The sequence below is a fragment of the Geotrypetes seraphini genome, chromosome 10, assembly GCF_902459505.1.
Source record: "Geotrypetes seraphini chromosome 10, aGeoSer1.1, whole genome shotgun sequence".
Classification (NCBI taxonomy): domain Eukaryota; kingdom Metazoa; phylum Chordata; class Amphibia; order Gymnophiona; family Dermophiidae; genus Geotrypetes; species Geotrypetes seraphini.
Window position 1 is genome coordinate 20,261,343 of NC_047093.1, and position 19,915 is coordinate 20,281,257.

At 47.3% G+C, this 19,915-nt stretch overlaps 1 protein-coding gene across 2 annotated transcripts in view; it reads right to left on the reverse strand.

The window, feature by feature from the left end:
- The window catches only part of SUZ12 (SUZ12 polycomb repressive complex 2 subunit), a 214,702-nt gene that overhangs the window by 71,962 nt on the left and 122,825 nt on the right, over positions 1–19,915 (reverse strand). For both annotated transcript variants that reach the window (XM_033960806.1, XM_033960807.1), the window contains one exon: positions 5,469–5,646. In XM_033960806.1, coding sequence (XP_033816697.1) covers positions 5,469–5,646 — 178 coding nt within the window. The remainder of the gene's footprint in view (positions 1–5,468; positions 5,647–19,915) is intronic.

Below are 19,915 nucleotides of genomic sequence, written 5' to 3' on the forward strand. Positions count from 1 at the left end.
GGTTTATTGACCTTATATTCATGTAGGCACAGGTTAGCGAGGTGTATTTTGTGTTGGAGTTAAGGTTGCGATTGAGGTAGAGGATGTTATTTGCTGGTGCTTGTGCTTGTTGTTTTTGCGAGGTAGTATTATGTTTTGGTGGAGGTCGTTTTCCCCAGACCGTGGGAATGTGGTCTAGGCTGGTCAGTGGGCAGGATGTTAGGGTTCTGGTGGTGTGGATTTTTCTGGGTGGATGTGGTTGTCTGAAGGTTGATGTCAGAATTGGGATGGGTGATATGTGATATCCTGTGGTTTGCCAGTTTGAAGTAAGTAGAGAGAGTATTAGGAGGGCAAGTGTGATTTTGTATGCGTGATTTTTCATTTTGTTTGTGTGGTGGATGATTCTTTGGATCTAGTAACTCTTTGGTTAGAGTTGAGGCAATGGTGTTAGAGTTTATGAGAGGGATTTTATGAAGAAGGTGAGAGTTTCTGATCGCTCTCCTCTCTGGTGAAGGTAATCGCCTATGTGTTTAGACTCAACTTGTGGTGGCGTTTGGTGAGTCTGGTCCCTCGCAGGTTGGGGAGAGGGGCGGCGTGGTCTGGACTCTAAAAACTAATGACCGCGCTGCAGGGGGTGGAATTGGGTCCCTCACTGGTCGGGGAGAGGTGCGGAGCAGGGCTCCCACGCTGCCTCTCCTCTGCTGGGCTCTGCCAAGCTGCTAGTTGTTCCAATGACAGAAGTAATTTCCGCACATTCTTAGTTATCGTCCTACCCTTCACAAAACCCACCTAGGCTTTGTGAATAAGGTCTGGAAGCACCACTGCCATTCTATTTGCCAAAAATTTTGCTAACAATTTGACCTCTGTATTCAAAAGAGAAATAGGGCGATACGATCCAGCCTGCTCTGGGTCTCTACGGGGTTTAGGCAACACCAGAATGCATGCCGTGTTCATGCCCTCCGGTAAAGCCTCTGCCCGAACCATGACATTAAACATCTGAGCCATGGGTTGATTAATCTCGTCACCCAATATTTTATAAAATTCAATTCTCATGCCATCATCTCATGCCATCATCAAAGGACTGTGCGTGATCGCCCAATACACTTCCTCTGGAGATATGGGTGCATTTAAGCGCTCCTTAGCTCAGTCAGTGATATGGAGTAGCAGAATCCCGGACAAATATTGGGTGGTGGAAACCCCCACATCAGGCAGAGGGCCATACAAGTTCTTATAATAGCACAAGAAAATATCCCTTATATCCTGATCTGAAGTAACTCTATCACCCCGCTCATTCCTCAGGGCCTGTCCTGGTTGTGACCAGTCGGGTCAATAGTTTACCGCCCTTATTCACAAACCGATAGAGCTGGTACTTATAGTAGGTGAGCAATTTCCACGCCTTCTGATGCAGGAGCGAATTATTTATTTATTTAATTTTCTATACCGTTCTCCCAAGGGAGCTCAGAACGGTTTACATTAATTTATTCAGGTACTCAAGCATTTTTCCCTGTCTGTACCGGTGGGCTCACAATTTCTCTAATGTACCCAGGGAAATGGGGGGATTAAGTGACTTGCCCAGGGTCACAAGGAGCAGCGTGGATTTGAACCCACAACCTCAGAGTGCTGAGGCTGTAGCTTTAACCACTGCGCCACACTGGTATTCCATCAACTCTTGTCTGTGCATAGGACTGCCTGTACGGCCATGCCGCTGCAATACCCTGGTAACGTCCCTCTCCAAGTGCAGAATTTCCTGGTCCCAAGCTTTCTTAACATGACTACTATAACTTAAGGTGTCTCCCTGCAGCACCGCCTTCGCTGCTTCCCAGAAGAGGATATGATCCTTTTCTGCATAACGCCCATGCAGAAAAATCTTTCCAAGAAGCCAACAACCGCTCCCAATAATTCATATCTCCATACAAGGCTAGTGGGAATACCCAACGCCATGTTCTCCCAGTCCCCTCACCCCCCTACCACCGCACACTAACCCAGGCATAGTCCGATAACAGTATACGGTCCAATATCCGCCCTCTCAATGCCCCTGAATACGGACTCCGTCACCCAAATATAATCAATGCGTGATTGTGTAGTTTCAAGTTTATTAGGATTTTATATACCGCCTATCAAAGTTATCTAAGCGGTTTTTTACAATCAGGTACTCAAGCATTTTCCCTCTCTGTCCCGGTGGGCTCACAATCTATCTAACGTACCTGGGGCTATGAAGGATTAAGTGACTTGCCCAGGGTCACAAGGAGCAGCGCAGGGTTTGAACCCCCAACCCCAGGGTGTTGAGGCTGTAGATCCAACCACTGCGCCACACACAGTCATGTGCCTGGGCCAAGTGCATAAAATCCTTTTCATCACCATGCAACACCCTCCAAGCATCATGTAACTAAGTTGTCACTAAATTTTTGTAGCTCCCTCTCCCCAGCCTGATGAGAGGTCCCAACTGACCCAGTACAATCCAGGTGGGGATCTCGGACGGCATGAAAATCCCAATTATAAGAGAATTCTGAGAGAAGGGCAACAGCAAGCGTGTCAATTTGGCATAAAATGCCAGATCACATTCATTAGAAGCATAGACACAACAGAACACCATGTCTCGCTGCTCAAGCACCCCCCGACAGAGCACATATCTGCCCTCCCCATCCCTAGCCAAAATTTGCAGATTATCAAGGAGGCCCTTTCGAAACAATATCGCCACCCCCTTGCGTTTCACCTATGCTGAGGCCACTACACACTCTCCCACCCACCACTGTTTCAGTTTAGCATGCTCAATATCATTCAAATGAGTCTCCTGAAGGAACGCCACATCCACTTTGTGACGCTGCAACTGCTGTAAAATTTTAGAGCGCTTAACAGGAGAATTAATCCCCCCACATTCCAGGTTACCAAATTAACCAGGATCCACCAATATCAACCACTCTACATTCACCTCCACCAATATGTGCAACCCAGCAACCCCAGCCCCTGACCAGGCTCCACCAGTGCACCATTCTAACACCCAAAACCAAATAGGGGTAGAGAATACCAGCCCCCAAACAACCCTCTTTCCCATCCCCAACCCCCCCACTTTCCCACTCCAACTCCCCACCCAACCCTCTAAATCCCCCCTCCCCCAATCCCCCACCCTATTCCACATCTCGAGACCATCAAACCAGACCACGAGAGCCCTCTGAGGGAAGCAGCACCACCCCCCCAGCTGCCCCATTAAAGGACGTAATATAAAATACTCCCATCCCAAACCCCCTCCCCGCTCACACACTCCCGAGCACAATCCACCACCCATCCCCTGAACTCCCACCATCCACTCATCCTCTATCGAACATCCACACTCTATCAAAGATCCCTGAACCCACCCCCCCCAGGAGGTACAGCCTAATCCAATATTTAAGTCCAGCAACTGTCGATACACCGCTCACATAGGCGGTCCTGCCAGCACATTGCTTGCTGCACTCCTCGCTACTGCTCCTCGGGTCTGACACCGCCATCCAGAAGCTCCTTCTTGGCCCCCTGCTCGCACTCCAGCAGGTCCCCCCTCCGCTGGAAGGTTAGGGGCACCCAGATCTTTCAGCACAGCCCATACCTCGACCACTGCCTGGACTCGCTTAATAGTGCTCCCTACCGTCAGGGCCAAGGAAAAGGGATAGAGCCATCGGTATCGAAGACCCTTCCTCTGGAGATAGATTGTCACGAGTTGCATGTCTTTGCGCTTCCGCAATGTGGCTGCTTCCACATTCTGATAGATGTCCACCTTGAGAGCATTTCATTTGTAATCACGCTACTTCCGTGCTGCATGGAAAATCGCCTCTTTCACCTGGAAGCTGCCTAGGCACGAATGATGTCTCAAGGCAGATTAGCTTTGGGGCGCCCCAGGACTCTGTGTGCTCATTCTATATCGATTTCTGGCACTCGCCGCCCCTCTCCTACCAAGGTACTGGTAAGGATATCCGTGCAAATGCCCAGTGCTGTCTGTCGAGCGTCCTGATAAGCACTGTCTTCGAGCACCCCCGAATCCTTAAATTAAACCTCCGGGACCTGTTTTCCAAATCTTCCAGCTTATCCCACAGTGCCTGCTCCTCTGTATGCACTTCCTCTATGGCCTGTTGCATCTCAATCACATCCTCAGTCATGGTATTCACATGGGCCTCCACCTCATCCTGGCGCTTAGTTAAGTCCACCAGCTCCTGCTTCAGGTCTGCAACCACTTTAGTGACATCGTGGCGCAGGGTTTGCATTTCTGTGCGAATGTCCAGAAGCAACTCCCGAAGCGAGTCCGGCGCCTCTTGGGAAACCTCCGGAGAGTGGACTTTGCACCGTGCACTCTTCTCTGCGCTACTTCCTGGGGCGTCTGCCAGCTCCGCCATCTTCGCCACCTTCTTCCCTGCGAAGCTGTAATTCTCCAGCTTGCGTTGGGTCATGTTGGTCATTATGCGGGTCCTACAACCAGCCACGCTAATTCGGAGGCTTCAGGATGCCGATTTCAGGCATTTTAGCTGTTTTAATCGCGGCTCCGACAGAGCTCCGTTTAGAGCCGTCTGTGCATGGTGGTGACGTCACTTCCTCTTCACAGTCACTCTAAACTATAGTCAGTGCCAGTATCAGTGGCAAGGCATAGTTAATGCTCCTCTAGATTCAGAAAAACCTGGGGAGGGAAAAAGGGGGGGAGGGTCTTGACCCTTCCGAGTGTGGTACCCCTGAAGTTGGTAGGACCCCCGATAGGGTCCCCCAAGCTCAGTTCAGACAGACAAAGGGACAAGAAAGATTCACTAACCAGATCCAACAGGCCTTAACAAACCTCAGCACAGACTGCACACAGATCACTCCACCTGCTGGCAGATGGAGAAAAGACTGCTTGTAAGAGAGACTGCACAGCCCATTTGTACTGATGCCAAAAGTCAGTGTCTCAGTTTCCACCTGCTGGCAGAGGAGTGTAAACCCCCTTTTTTTTCTAGAACAGACTCCACTGGTTCTCTAAGCCAGAGGCCTGACCGGTATCAGTGGCCAGGCTGCCTGCAGAGGCACCTGTACAAAAACTTGGAGTGGTGGAGGAAGGGGGGGTGGGACTCAACTCGAGACCCATTGGGTTTGACACCCCCCGAGGTCAGACAGACCCCCAAACAGGACCCGTCCAAGCTTCATCTGGCACCAGAAAGGGGACCAGGAGTTCTAAACAAATCCAACAGCTCTAACAAGGGGAGCCTAAATTTATTCTATCTTACCACCTACTTGGAGACTGAGAAAGGCTGGTTGAGGAGGGGGAGCCTCAGCTAATATACTACATTGGTCTCAGTCTCCACCTGCTGGTCACAGTGAGCTATTACCCATCAGTTAAGAACTGTACTGGTCTAGAGAGCGACAAATAATAGAGCAAATTATCTTTCATGTCCTCAGCAACAGGCTCTTGACCTTCTAGCAGAATAAGTGCTGTATAATTCAACATAGTAGAGCACGACTAATTTTTTAATATGAGACTAAATTATTACTTTACTTACTTATTGTCTGTGCAGGTTTGATTGAATTGGGCTTGTTTTCATGGGGGAGACTTTCAGAATTTCGAGTTGCAAGAGGCTTGGCCACAGGCGCTGTAGATTTTTCATTCATCTCTCCTGTCCACCGCAAGGTGAACTGAAGAGTAGGTCCCTGAGAAAATGTTTCAAATGGAGGCAGCCTCTGTAAGGAACAACACAAAAAAGACATGCTTCAACTTAAGCACATCTCACTTCTGGTCTATGTGAAATAAGGACCAGTTACTCTCTCACAGGACATCACGATGCAGATGCTATTCTAACAAGGCTCAATGATGGAGAAGCTACTGGAAAAGACCTTCAAAACATCACTGTATTTTCTTGTGCATGTGCGTTATTGGGAATGCAAAGTCAGTGGCGGGTGCAAAGTTTTGGAATGTTTTGCCAGGAGTTCTGCGATTATGCACTGTTAGATTGGGTTTTAAGAAAATGTTGAAAATGCAATTGTTCGTAAACGCCTTCTTATGTTGAGACTTTATGTAATATAAGTACCTGCTGATGTTTTATGAGATTGATGATTTGAACCTTATAGCAAAGTTTTTTTTGTAACCATTTAATCTCTATGTACTGTCCATTATTTATGATTGTGGCTATGTAAACCGTATAGGTAATAAACGGTATATAAATTTTTAAATAAATATTCAGCATTTTCTAAAACCATTACGCAGAAGTATAGATATTAAATAATTCACTGTAAATAACACAAACAATTATGTTATGTTTTATGTTAAGAATAATCCAAATCATAGTCACTAGATGCTAGGGTCCACCTTAAGTCAGTCAATTTCTGGTAGAACTAGGGGGCATGCAATGAAGTTACTAAGTACTAGGTTTACAAGAAACCGGAGAAAATATTTGTTCACTCAACGTTTAATAAAACTAATTTATTGCCAGAGAATGGTTTTGATAACTTCCTTTAAAAAAAAAGTCAATAAGCCATTATTAAGATAGGGAAATCCATTGCTTATTCCTAGGATCAGCAGCATAAAAAGAGACTAGGTACTTACCTTACTAACATCTTTTCTATTACATAGATGTGTCATTCTGGAGAGTAGGATATTCTCCACATGCTTGCAAGCCATGCAGAAGAAATCCATTACAGGTGTTCCTCCTCCTCTTTCTCTAGAGGGCTCTGCTGCCCCCTTCAGTTTGTAGCAAAGCAGGCGATAGACCTATATAGGAATACATAAGGAGGGATATGGGAGACTCCCCAAACTACAAATCTGTTTTGCTCTGAAAGTATAATAAACATGTTAAAACATTTTAATTAGCAATCAAAACAACAGTTATCAATCAGAAACATTTATAAAGCTCAAACATTCCCTCAATGTGTTAAAGCAATAAATCATTCTTTATACCCTCGAGGTCTGACTGACATCAAAATCTGTTTTGACTCAAACTTTCTAATTGAGACAGTATGCAGGCAGAGTAAATAACTGACAGGGTGGGATTCCAGAATGATACACTATCTACTAGAAAAGATTATTAGCAAGGTAAGAACTAAATCTTTTTCTAGTGCAATAGGTGTGTCATTCTGGACAATATGGACGTACAAAAGCAGTCCCACAAATCTAGAGTGGGACCCTCTGCGCCTACATGCAACACTCAGAACCCAAAGATGGAATCTTCCCGTGCTACCACATTCACTATGTAGAACACGTGCAGAGTGGACCAGATCGAAGCCCTACACATATTCCCGTGCAAAATCACCTGAGCTGCTGCCCACAAAGCAGCTACACTTCTTGTGGAATACGCTTTAAAGAAGACTGGCGATTGCTTGCCATATGCAATATATGCTGACAAAAAGAACAGTTACTTACCGTAACATGTGTTATCCAGGGACAGAAGGCAGCTATTCTCACATATGGGTGACGTCATCGACGGAGCCCGGATGTGGACGCCTCACAAGCAGACTTGCTTGAAGAAACTCGAAGTTTCAAGTCGCCCGCACCGCGCATGCGCAAGTGCCTTCCCGCACAGCACAGGGCGTGTTTCCTCAGTTCAGATAGCTAGCAGAAAAGCCAACAAGGGAAGGTGGGTGGGTTGTGAGAATAGCTGACTGCTGTCCCCGGATAACATCTGTTACGGTAAGTAACTGTGCTTTATCTCAGGACAAGCAGGCAGGTATTCTCACATATGGGTGACCTCCAAGCTAACCAGAATGGGATGGTGGGAGTGTTGGCAATTTCGGAGAATAAATTTTGTAATACTGTTTGTCCAAACTGTCCATCCAGTCTAGAGAAAGTATCCAGACAATAGTGAGAAGTGAAGGTATGAACCGAAGACCAAGTAGCAGCTCTACAAATTTCCTCAATAGGTGTAGATCTGAGGAAAGCTACTGAAGCTGCCATAGCTCTAACCTTATCAGCTGTGACTTTACTGTGAAGGGGTAATCCAGCCTGGGCATAGCAGAAAGAGATACAAACCGCCATCCAATTGGAGATGGCACGCTTAGAAATAGGATGGCCCAACTTATTTGGATCGAAAGAAACAAAAAGTTGAAGAGCAGTTCTGTGTGGTTTGGTGCATTCCAAATAGAAGGCCAAAGCACGTTTACAGTCCAGAGTATGAAGAGCTGATTCTCCAGGATGAGAATGAGGCTTGGGAAAAAACACTGGAAGAACAATGGATTGGTTGAGATGAAATTCTGAGACGACTTTAGGGAGGAATTTAGGATGAATGTGAAGAACCACTTTGTCATGATGGAACACCATGAATGGTGGGTCAGCAACTAAAGCTTGCAGCTCACTGACTCGTCGAGCAGAAGTGAAGGCTATGAGAAACACCACTTTCCAAGTGAGATACTTCAGATGAGCCTTATCAATTGGTTCAAATGGAGGCTTCATTAGTTGAGTAAGGACAACATTGAGGTCCCAAACCACAGGAGGCGGTTTGAGAGGAGGTTTGACATTGAAGAGTCCTTTCATGAATTTGGAAACCACTGGATGAGCAGAGAGGGGTTTTCCTTCAATAGGCTGATGGAAAGCCGTAATTGCACTGAGATGGACTCTGATAGAGATAGACTTGAGGCCAGAATTGGATAAGTGCAACAGGTAGTCCAAAACAGAATATAAGGAGGAATGCTGAGGCTCCTTATGAGAAAAAAACCACGTAGAAAATCTAGTCCATTTTTGGCGATAGCATTGTCTAGTGGTAGGTTTCCTAGAAGCTTCTAAAATATCTCTTACAGACTTAGAAAACTGAAGAGGGGTTATGTTGAGAGGTACCAAGCTGTCAGGTGAAGAGACTGCAGGTTGGGATGAAGCAGAGATCCTTGACTCTGTGTAAGTAGAGAAGGAAAAACTGGTAGAAGGTATGGCTCCCTGCTGGTGAGTTGAAGTACAAAGGAGTACCAAGGTTGTCTCGGCCACCGAGGAGCGATTAGAATCATGATGGCATGATCGTTCTTCAACTTGACCAGTCTTGAGAATGAGAGGGAATGGAGGGAATGCATAGCGGAAGAGATTCTTCCATTCCAGAAGAAAAGCATCTGCCTCGAAGTGATGAGAAGAGTAATCCTGGAGCAGAACTGAGGAAGTTTGTAACTGTGGGGAGCCGCAAAGAGGTCTATCTGAGGCGTTCCCCACTGTGAAAAAATGTGATGAAGAGGCGAGGAATGGAGTGTCCATTCATGAGGTTGCAGAAGACGACTCAAGTTGTCCGCCAAGGAATTCTTCATACCTTGAATGTAGACAGCTTTGAGGAAGGTGTTGTGGCGGATTGCCCATTCCCAAACCTTCAGAGCTTCTTGACAAAGGGAGGCAGATCCTGTCCCTCCCTGTTTGTTGACATAATACATGGCGACTTGGTTGTCGTCCGGATGAGGACTACCTGGTTGTGAAGATGTTGAAAAGTGTTGAGAGCCTTGAAAATCGCTCTGAGTTCCAACAGATTGATGTGACACTGACGATCCGCACTGGTCCAGTGGCCTTGAGTACGGAGACCATCGAGATGAGCGCCCCAAGCGTAGGTCGAAGAATCTGTTGTGAGGACCTTCTGATTAAAGAATGACATGGTGGTTGTTACCCGCTGAAACAGGGAAAGAAAAATAGTAGTCGCTGCGGGGACGGGGACAAGGCCATTCACCGCTCCGTGGAGCGGTGAATGGTCTTGTCTCCGCAGTGAGGCAATCTAGGATCGCGTGGTCCAGCAGCCCCCACCCGCCCGATCGCAGCGTTTAGCCAGCTCCCTCCCTCCACCTCACCTTATATGCCGAATTTGCCGGCTTTCTTTTTCGCCGAGCCGCATGCTTTCAAAAATCCAGAAACATGCAGCTGCTGGAGTTGTTTAATCTTCTCTGCTGCAACTTCCTGTTTCCGGTTGCGTCAAAGCAGAAGACTGAACAACTGAGCAGCCGCGCGTGGGCGGATTTTTAAAAGCGTGCGGTTCGGCGAAAAAGAAAGCCGGCAAACTCGGAATATAAGGTGAGGTGGAGGGAGGGAGCTGGCTGAATGCTGTGATCGGGCGGGTGGGGGCTGCTGGACTACGCGTGTTCCCGGCTCACACTAGGAAGGAGGAAGTGAAAGGGAAAAAGATTCTGGGCCAAGGGGATGAAGAGGGAAAGAAAGAAACCCACAGCAGGAAAGAAAGGGGAGGACAGGCAGGTGAGCCAGATGCTGGAAGCAGGGGGGAAGGAAAGAAAGAGGGAAAGAAGCTAGATGGGGTTGAAAAGAAGAGACACACTTGTATGGAAGAGGAAGATAGGGGAAATCTGGACAAAGGAAGGTAACAGAAAGAGGGGAAATTATATGCTTGGGGGGCAAAGGGACAGAGACATAAAGGGGACATGCCATGGGGATGGCATATGGACACGGGGGGGGGGGGCAATGCCAAATACATAGGGGAGATATTAGAAATGGGGAAAATAGAACACAGAAGCGAGATGGTTTGTGGGGATGGGACAAGGACCGAGCTCGCAGGCTCCAGCGGCTTGCACAAATTACATTGTAACATGCCACGAAAATAAGAGGAAGGTAGATAGATAGGCCACACGAGAGGAGCTGAAGGGTGGTAGAAAGGAACAGATGGTAAAGGAGGGAGGGAAGGGTGGAGGTGGAAAGGAATAGAACAGACATTGAAAGAGGGTAGAGAGGAACAGACCCTGAAGGGAAATGTGGAAGACAGAGTGGGGAGAAGATGCTGGAAGGGAAGAAGACAGATGCCAGACTATGGGGGAGCGGAGGGAAGAAGATGGGTGCTAGACCAATTGGAGGGGGGGAGGGGGGGTGAAGGGAGAGGCACAGTAACAGCAAATGGAAGACGCAGAGAGAAGACACACAGTGGATGGAAGGAACTGAATGAGATGTGGAAAGCAGAAACCAGACAACAGAGGTAGGAAAAAAAAAATTATATTTATTTATTTTTTGCTTTAGAATAAAGTACTATATTAGTTGTGTTGATAAAAATTTATAAACAAAGCCCTGCCAGCTGAACATCTCTTTCTCTAGATCAGCAGCCAGAACTTTGATTTATAAGGAAGGAATAAGCTAAATATTGCAGTACTAAGGCTTATATCAGGGATCTCAAAGTCCCTCTTTGAGGGCCGCAATCCGGTCGGGTTTTCAGGATTTCCCCAATGAATATGCATTGAAAGCAGTGCATGCACATAGATCTCATGCATATTCATTGAGGAAATCCTGAAAACCCGACTGGATTGCGGCCCTCAAGGAGAGACTTTGAGACCCCTGGCTTATAAGGATGCTGCGGGGACGGTGACGGGGCGGTGAAGGGGATGGCGGTGACGGGGCAGTGAAGGGAATGGCGGTGACGGGGCGGTGAAGGGGCCGGTGGGCCGGGGCAGTGACGGGGACAGATTTTTTCCCCGTGTCATTCTCTACTTCTGATGAGGAGGCGTTTGAAAAAGTAAGCCTCTGGAAAGATTGAAAGAGAGCATCCACCAACGGAGAGACTTCTTCAAGGAAGGAGCGACTGAAATGTGTTGAGAAGGAGGGTCACAAACTTGCGTCCATTGAAATGCCAGAGTCCACTGAAGAATTCTGAGATGAAGTCTGGCAAAAGGAGTCACGTGTACTGTGGAGGCCATGTGACCCAGAAGTACCATCATGTGTCTCGCTGAGATGGGAAAGCGGGAAGACACTGTTTGACAGAGTTGAAGAAGAGCTTCCAGGCGTTATTGTGGAAGGAATGCTCTGAGTTGGATAGTGTCCAGAAGAGCTCCTATGAATTGTAGAGTCTGTGAGGGTTGAAGCTGAGATTTGGGAAAATTGATCTCGAATCCCAAACTTTGTAGGAACCAGGTAGTCTGTCAGGTCGCTACAATAACCCCTTGAAACGTGGAATCTTTGATAAGCCAGTCGTCGAGGTAGGGAAACACTTGAAGACCATGATTCCTTAGAGCTGCTGCAACCACTACCAGGCACTTGGTGAACACTCTGGGAGATGAGGCCAGGCCAAATGGTAGTACTCTGTTTTGATAATGGAGATTCCCCACCCGAAATCTGAGGTACTGATGGGAGGCCAGATGAATGGGGATACGAGTGTAGGCCTCCTTGAGATCCAGAGAGCATAACCAGTCGTTCTGCTCGAGAAGGGGATAAACGGATACCAGGGACAACATTCGAAACTTTTCTTTGACTAGAAATTTGTTAAGAGCCCTGAGATCCAGAATGGGTCACAGATCGCCCGTCTTCTTCGGAACAAGGAAGTAACGGAGTAAAATCCCCTGTTCTGCTGTTCCAAGGGAACTGGTTCGATGGCATGGAGACAAAGCAGAGCTTGAGCTTCCTGAAGAAGAAGGGCGGTCTGGGAAGGATACTCTCTTGGAGGAAGCTCTGGTGGAACCTGAGAGAAATGAAGAGAGTATCCTTCCCTGGTGATGGAAAGTACCCAGAGGTTGGATGTAATTATCGTCCATCGGTAGTAAAAATGATGGAGATGACCTCCTATAGGAGGAAAAGGAGACAGAGTCAGAATGGTGGAGGTTATGCTCTTGTAAACAGTCAAAAAGACTGAGAAGCCTTAGGTGCAGCAGAAGGTTGAGGTTTTTGTTGCTTCTGAGGCTGCTGCTTCTGAAGAGGAGGGCGAGTATAAGGATCGGCTTCGGAGCAAAACGCCTTTGATAGATAAGAGCAGGGCGTGCAAGTTTGGCAGGAGCTGGCTTTGACTTAGGTCTGACAATAGAAGCAAAAGATTTTTCATGGTCAGACAATTTCTTGGTGGCTGCCTGGATGGATTCATCAAAGAGGTCATTGCCCTCACAAGGAATATTAGTTAAGCGGTCCTGAAGATTAGGGTCCATGTCAATGGTACGCAGCCAGGCAAGACGACACATAGCTACAGAGCAAGCAGCCGCTCGGGCAGAAAACTCAAAGGCATCATAAGATGACTGGAGGAGATGCAAATGGAGTTGAGACAAAGAAGCAAGGACTTCCTGAAATTCAAAGTGCATTTGGATATCCAAATAATTCAAAAACTTTGGTAGGAGAGAAATAAGGAATTCAAAATAAGTGATGAATTGAAAATTATAATTAAGGACTTTAGAGGACATCATAGCATTTTGGTAGATGCGACATCCGAATTTGTCCATAGTTTTCCCTTCCAGGAGGAACGGTAGCATAAACCTTGGAAGGATGGAATCTCTTCAAGGAGGACTCGACAAGTAGGGATTGATGAGATAACTGTGAGTTGTCAAACCCTTTCCGATGCACAGTCTTATACCTAGAGTCCAATTTTCCAAGAACAGCTGGTATGGAAAAAGGTGTTTCCATGCATCGACCAAAAGTCTGATTCAAAAGCTTATGAAGAGGAAGCTTTAGTGATTCTGCCGGAGGTTGAGGAAGATGCATGATTTCGAGATACTCCTTAGAGTATTTAGAGCCAGTGTCCAATTGAAGATCCAAGTCCACAGCCATCTGACGAAGAAAAGATGAAAAAGATAGCTGATCCGCCAATGCTTTGCCTCGAGAAGGACTCGAGGACATCGAGGCAGCTTGGGTCGAAGATGAAGCCTCGGCAGGAAAAAAGGCATCAAAGGAACATGGTGACTTAGACGAGGCAATTGAAACTGGGATATCCTCGAGGTCCAGCATTGGGGATCAGGAACGAGGAGTCGGTGGTCTAGTCGAAGTTGGAGTAGAGCGAGGCTTAGTTGAAGAAGGTCGTTCTTTAGAAGAAGAACTATGCCTGGAGGGATGCCTTGATGAAGGCCTTGATCGCCGATGAAAACTGTGTCTGGAAGCAGATCTCGAGGATTGAGGAGACTTCGCCTCAGAGACGGAAGCAGCCGATGCTATCAAAGAATGGATAGGACTGGAGGCTGTAGATCGAAGCTCCAGAGGCTTGATGGAGGAACCTCGATGCGCTCCCAAAGACTCTGCTCCTTGTATAGAGTATGAGGAATCCTGCCGAGGCACTCGCAAAGAATCTGCTCCTTGCTTCATGTGCATGGATACCAGACCAGACATCCGCAGAGACTCTGCTCCCTGCAATGAGTGTGTAAGCTCAGACTGATACAAAGGAAGCGGCTTGACCTCGTGGGAGTCTACTGAATGCCCAGACTGGATAAGAGGAAGCAGTTTGGGTTCCATATTTGTAACTAACTGAATAAACTGCTTCTCTAACATGGTCTGGAAAGAAGCCGGCAAGGATGGTTCTGCGTCTGAAACCGGACCACCTGCCTTGGCTGGAGGTTCCTTCGAGGTAGTGTGAGTGTGCTTCGACTTGGGAGTCTTTGGCACTTTAATCACTATCGGTGGAACTGGCTGCTGAGCTATCTGACCTGAGGAAACAGGGGAAGATACAGCAGATGTCATCGAAGAAAGAGCCGCTGCAAACGCTGAAGGTCTGATGAGGCTCTAGGTGGAAGCAGTAGAAGCAGGAGGAGCCTCGGTAGGAGTCGAAGCCGAAATCGCCTTCGAAGTCGAGGGATCAAAAGAAGACTCCATCCCGAAAAGCTGGTCCACCAAGATACAACGACGATTGAAAGCACGAGACTGAAGTGTTTCACAAGGCAGGCACGACCTAGGATGATGATTCGGCCCAAGACACTTGAGGCAGCGACGATGTGGGTCCGTAAGAGATATCGTGCGCTGACACTTGCCACACTTCTTGAAGCCCGTAACAGACCGGGGCATAGAAGAAAAACTAGCTACCGCAAGATTGAAGCCTTTGGGCTGCTGCCGGGCGGCCCGTCCCGGAAAACGAATGGAAGAAATTTTTTTTTAATTTTTTTAAAGAAAGAAATAAAATAAAGTGAAAACAGCGATTCGTAAGAAAAAGAAGTACAAACCGTGGTTCAGAGAAGGCACTAAGTAACAAAGTTCACTAAGAGTCAAAGACGAACTTCTCAGCTCAGAACTGAGGAGGCATGCCCTGCACTGGGCGGGAAGACACTCGCGCATGCGCAGCGCGGGCGACTCAAAACTTCGAGTTTCTTCAAGTAAGTCTGCTTGTGAGGCATCCGCATCCTGGCTCCATCAATGATGTCACCCATATGTGAGAATACCTGCCTGCTTGTCCTGGGATAATGGCCATTCGTATCTATCTTGAAATGATTGCCTTCAATGTGGATCTACCTCAACTAGCCAGACTGGTAAGCACACAGTCAGAACTACCAGTGTTCCTGCTAAGCTGTGCTGGCGTGCGCTGGCGCACAAAATATTAGGTCGCAGCGCACAAGTTTCTCGTCACAGCGCAGGACCGGCAAGATTGACTCATTTGAACTTCTGCAAGATCAGCATCGGAAGCGTGCGCTGGGCCGGAGAGATCTTGGGGAGCCTCCGACAGTGGCTTTCTCCCCTCTCTGCAGCTCTCCTTTACTTCCCAGCGCAGCGATTCACGAAGGCAGCCTCGGGGCTTTTGCTGAGTCGCGGCTGCCTCTGATGATGCAACTTCCTCTTTCCTCAGAGGCGGCGCGACACAACAAAGGACCCGAGGCTGCCTTCGTGAATCGCTGCGCTGGGAAGTAAGAAGAGCTGCTGGGAGGGGAGAAAACCACTATCAGTCTGGGAAGCTGCTGGGCAGGGGAAAAAAGGGACAGCTGCTACTGGAAAGGGAGAAGGAGAGATGCTTCTGGGAGGGGAGGAGGGAAAGGAATCTGGGAAGCTGCTGGGCCAGGAAAAAAAAAGGGACAGCTGCTACTGGAGAGGGAGAAGGAGAAGGAGAGATGCATCTGGGAGGGGAGGAGGGAAAGGAATCTGGGAAGCTGCTGGGCCAGGAAAAAAAAGGACAGCTGCTACTGGAGAGGGAGAAGAAGGAGAGATGCTTCATGGAGGGGAGGAGGGAAAGGAATCTGGGAAGCTGCTGGGCAAGGAAAAAAAGGGACAGCTGCTACTGGATAAGGAGAAGAAGGAGAGATGCTTCTGGGAGGGGAGGAGGGAAAGGAATCTGGGAAGCTGCTGGGCTAGGAAAAAAAGGGACAGCTGCTACTGGAGAGGGAGAAGGAGACGGAGAGATGCTTCTGGGAGGGGAGGAGGGAAAGGAATCTGGGAAGCTGCTGGGCCAGGAAAAAAAGGGACAGCTGCTACTGGATAAGGAGAAGAAGGAGAGATGCTTCTGGGAGGGGAGGAGGGAAAGGAATCTGGGAAGCTGCTGGGCTAGGAAAAAAAAGGGACAGCTGCTACTGGAGAGGGAGAAGGAGACGGAGAGATGCTTCTGGGAGGGGAGGAGGGAAAGGAATCTGGGAAGCTGCTGGGCAAGGAAAAAAAAGGGACAGCTGCTACTGGAGAGGGAGACGGAGAGATGCTGCTGGGAGGGGAGGAAGGGAAGAGAGTTACTGCTGGACAGGAGGCTGGGAGAAAGAAAGAAAGGGGGCAGGCAGGGAAACAGAAGGAAAGAAGAGAAACAGAAAAAAAGAAAGAAAGGTCAGGGAGAGAGGAAGAAAAAGTTGGGGGAGGGAATGAGGTGTGGAGGAGAGAAAGCATACAGGCTGATAGAAGGGAAGAAAGATTGGATGCACAGTCAGAAGAAGAAAGTGCAACCAGAAATCACCAGACAAGGTAGGAAAAATGATTTTATTTTAAATTTAGCAAAGTGGAGGCAGTATTACCACAGTTTTCAAAGGAATTTGCCCAAATAACTTAATAGTTAACTGGGTAAATTCCCAGAGATGAAAACTTCCCTTCACTTACTATGCACAGTTCTGAATTTATATCTGCTGTCTATATTTTACAATATGGTCCCCTTTTACTAAACCGCAATAGTGGTTTTTAGCGCAGGGAGCCTATGAGCGTCAAGAGCAGTGCTGGGCATTCAGCGCAGCTCCCTGCGCTAAAAACTGCTATTGTGGTTTAATAAAAAGGATGGAGGGTATATTTGTCTATTTTTGTATGCTATAAAAACCAAATACAGAGAGAGACTGAGAGCTGTTGACGAAGAGCTACGTGTGTGTCTTTCTTCCATTCCAGCCAGAATATCAGCTTTGTGTTCAGCCAAACAGGCCCAGGTTTCGCACTGAATAAAGTATTTTATAATTTTTATTTCATAATAAAGTAATTATAAAATACTTTCTTTGTGTTTATTTGATTCCTATTCAAGAGAATTACTTTATATATAGTCAATATAGGCAGAGTTAAATTTTTTAACATTTTCTAATGGTGGTGTGCCTCGTGATTTTTTTCATGAAACAAGTGTGCCTTTGCCCAAAAAAGGTTGAAAAACACTGGTCTAGAAATTGAAAGCATCAAACGTATTGTCTTCTGGACTGTTTTTAATTTACAGTTTACACATATGGATGTAACAGACATAACTACATTTGTTGTAAAACATTTATTAAGATATCATTTCATCCCTACAATTTCTGTGTTCTTAAAAATATTATTTAACGTTATTTAATTTAGCGTGTAGGCCTAAAATTCCTTTGAATACCTCGTCCTCATGTATCAGCAACTTTGACAACATATTTATTTGGCTCATAACTTGCTGGCGCCCGATATTTTTAGCTCACAGTGAAAAAAGTTTGCTCACAACACCCGCCCGCTTAGAGGGAACACTGACGGTGACCCTCTAGATCAGTGTTCTTCAACCTTTTTACACCCGTGGACCGGCAGAAAAAAAAGAATTATTTTGTGGACCGGCAAACTACTAGAACTAAAATTTAAAAACCCCATTTCCGCCCCATCTCCGCGAGCTCGGTCCCCACAAATCATCTGATCCCATCCACACAAGCCTCAGTTATGATTTTATATTGAATGTATTTTATTAAAGTATAAAAAGAAACAATATTCTGTACAATTGTCATTTTATAAATACAAATAATTCAGAGCAGGATCAACAAAACCCCTGTCTCCCCTCCTCTTCACATATATCCCTTCTACTATCAAGAAAACTGAACAAGCCAAATTATTACAGAATGCTACACAGAAATATTATGCTAACAGAATACTGCAGTCACACATGACAGGAATAGTTTTAGGGGAGTGCAACTAGGGCAACTGCCCCTGGTCAGAGAGTGCCCTAAGCCAGCTGGAAGCTAAAGAAGCACTGCCTGGGTTTTGCAGTCCCCAGTTATATCTAACACCAGCTCTAGCAGGATATATATTTCAAATCTGATATATTCTAATCACAAAATAGAAATAAAATTATTTTTTTCTACCTTTTGTCGTCTCTGGTTTCTGCTTTCAATCTTCTTTTCACTCTCTTCCTTCCAGCGTCTGCCCTCTCTGTCTCTTCAATCCAGCATCTGCCCCTTCCATCCACTGTCTGTCCTCTCCCCCTTCCATATGGTATCTGTCTTCTTTCTATGCCCCTCTCCCCTTTCCATCCAGCTTGTGCCCCCTCTCTCCTTTTTACATGATTCATTCCAGCTTCACTGCTCTTCATTTTTATCTCTCCTACACCAGATCTATCATCGTTGTCCCTCTCTGCTTATTTTTCTGCTGACCCCTTCCTATCATCAATCTCTCTACTTTCTCATGCCTGTGTCTCCCCTTCCCCTCCTCTAATCTCTCTGCCAGCTGTTTCCTTCCTTTTTTCATTCTCCCTTCCCTCCTCCTCCTGTCCAGCAGTAACTCTCTTCCCTTTCTCCCCTCCCAGCAGCATCTCTCCTTTTCCCTCTCCAGTAGCAGCTGTCCCTTTTTTTTCCTTGCCCAGCAGCTTCCCAGATCCCTTTCCCTCCTCCCTTCTCAGAAGCATCTCTCCTTCTCCAGTAGCAGCTGTTCCTTTTTTTCCTTGCCCAGCAGCTTCCCAGATCCCTTTCCCTCCTCCCATCCCAGAAGCATCTCTCCTTCTCCCTCTCCAGTAGCAGCTGTCCCTTTTTTTCCTTGCCCAGCAGCTTCCCAGATTCCTTTCTCTCCTCCCCTCCCAGAAGCATCTCTCCTTCTCCTTCTGCAGTAGCAGCTGTCCCTTTTTTTTCTTTGCCCAGCAGCTTCCCAGATACCTTTCCCTCCTCCCCTCCCAAAAGCATCTCTCCTTCTCCCTCTCCAGTAGCAGCTGTCCCTTTTTTTCCTTGCCCAGCAGCTTCCCAGATTCCTTTCCCTCCTCCCCTCCCAGAAGCATCTCTCCTTCTCCCTCTATAGTAGCAGCTGTCCCTTTTTTTCCCTGCCCAGCAGCTTCCCAGATTCCTTTCCCTCCTCCCCTCCCAGAAGCATCTCTCCTTCTCCCTCTCCAGTAGCAGCTGACCCTTTTTTTCCCTGCCCAGCAGTTTCCCAGATTCCTTTCCCTCCTCCCCTCCCAGAAGCATCTCTCCTTCTCCCTCTCCAGTAGCAGCTGTCCCTTTTTTCCCCTGCCCAGCAGCTTCCCAGACTCTGATAGTGGTTTTCTCCCCTCCCAACAGCTCTTCTTACTTCCCAGCGCAGCGATTCACGAAGGCAGCCTCGGCTCCTTTGTTGTGTCGCGCCACCTCTGAGGAAAGAGGAAGTTGCATCATCAGAGGGAGCCGCGACTCAGCAAAAGCCCCGAGGCTGCCTTCGTGAATCGCTGCGCTGGGAAGTAAAGGAGAGCTGCAGAGAGGGGAGAAAGCCACTGTCGGAGGCTCCCCAAGATCACTCCGTCCCAGCGCAGACTTCGGATGTTGATCTTCCCGGCCCTGCGCGGACCAGCAAAAATTTCCTGCGGACCGCCACCGGTCCACGGACCGGCGGTTGAAGAACTGTGCTCTAGATAAAATAGGAGGACTCTCCTCACATCCAGCTCTCTTAGAATCCAGTCCTTAATCTTTGATCCTGTGGTCTGGAACACACGCAATCTTGATTGATATGAAACGTGAAACAACCTTTGGCAAAAAGGACGGGACCATATGCAAGGAAATTCCCACCTCCATGATCTTGAGGAAGAGCTCTCTGCACAACAGGGAATCCAGCTGCAAGACTTATCTTGCTGATATAATGGGCACGAGGAAAATGGTCTTGATGATATGATCCAAGGACGCCTCTTCAATAGGCTCATAAGGATTTTGACTGAGGTCATGTAAAACCACTGAGGTCATGTAAAACCAGTTGTTTTAGCAGTTATTACATTAC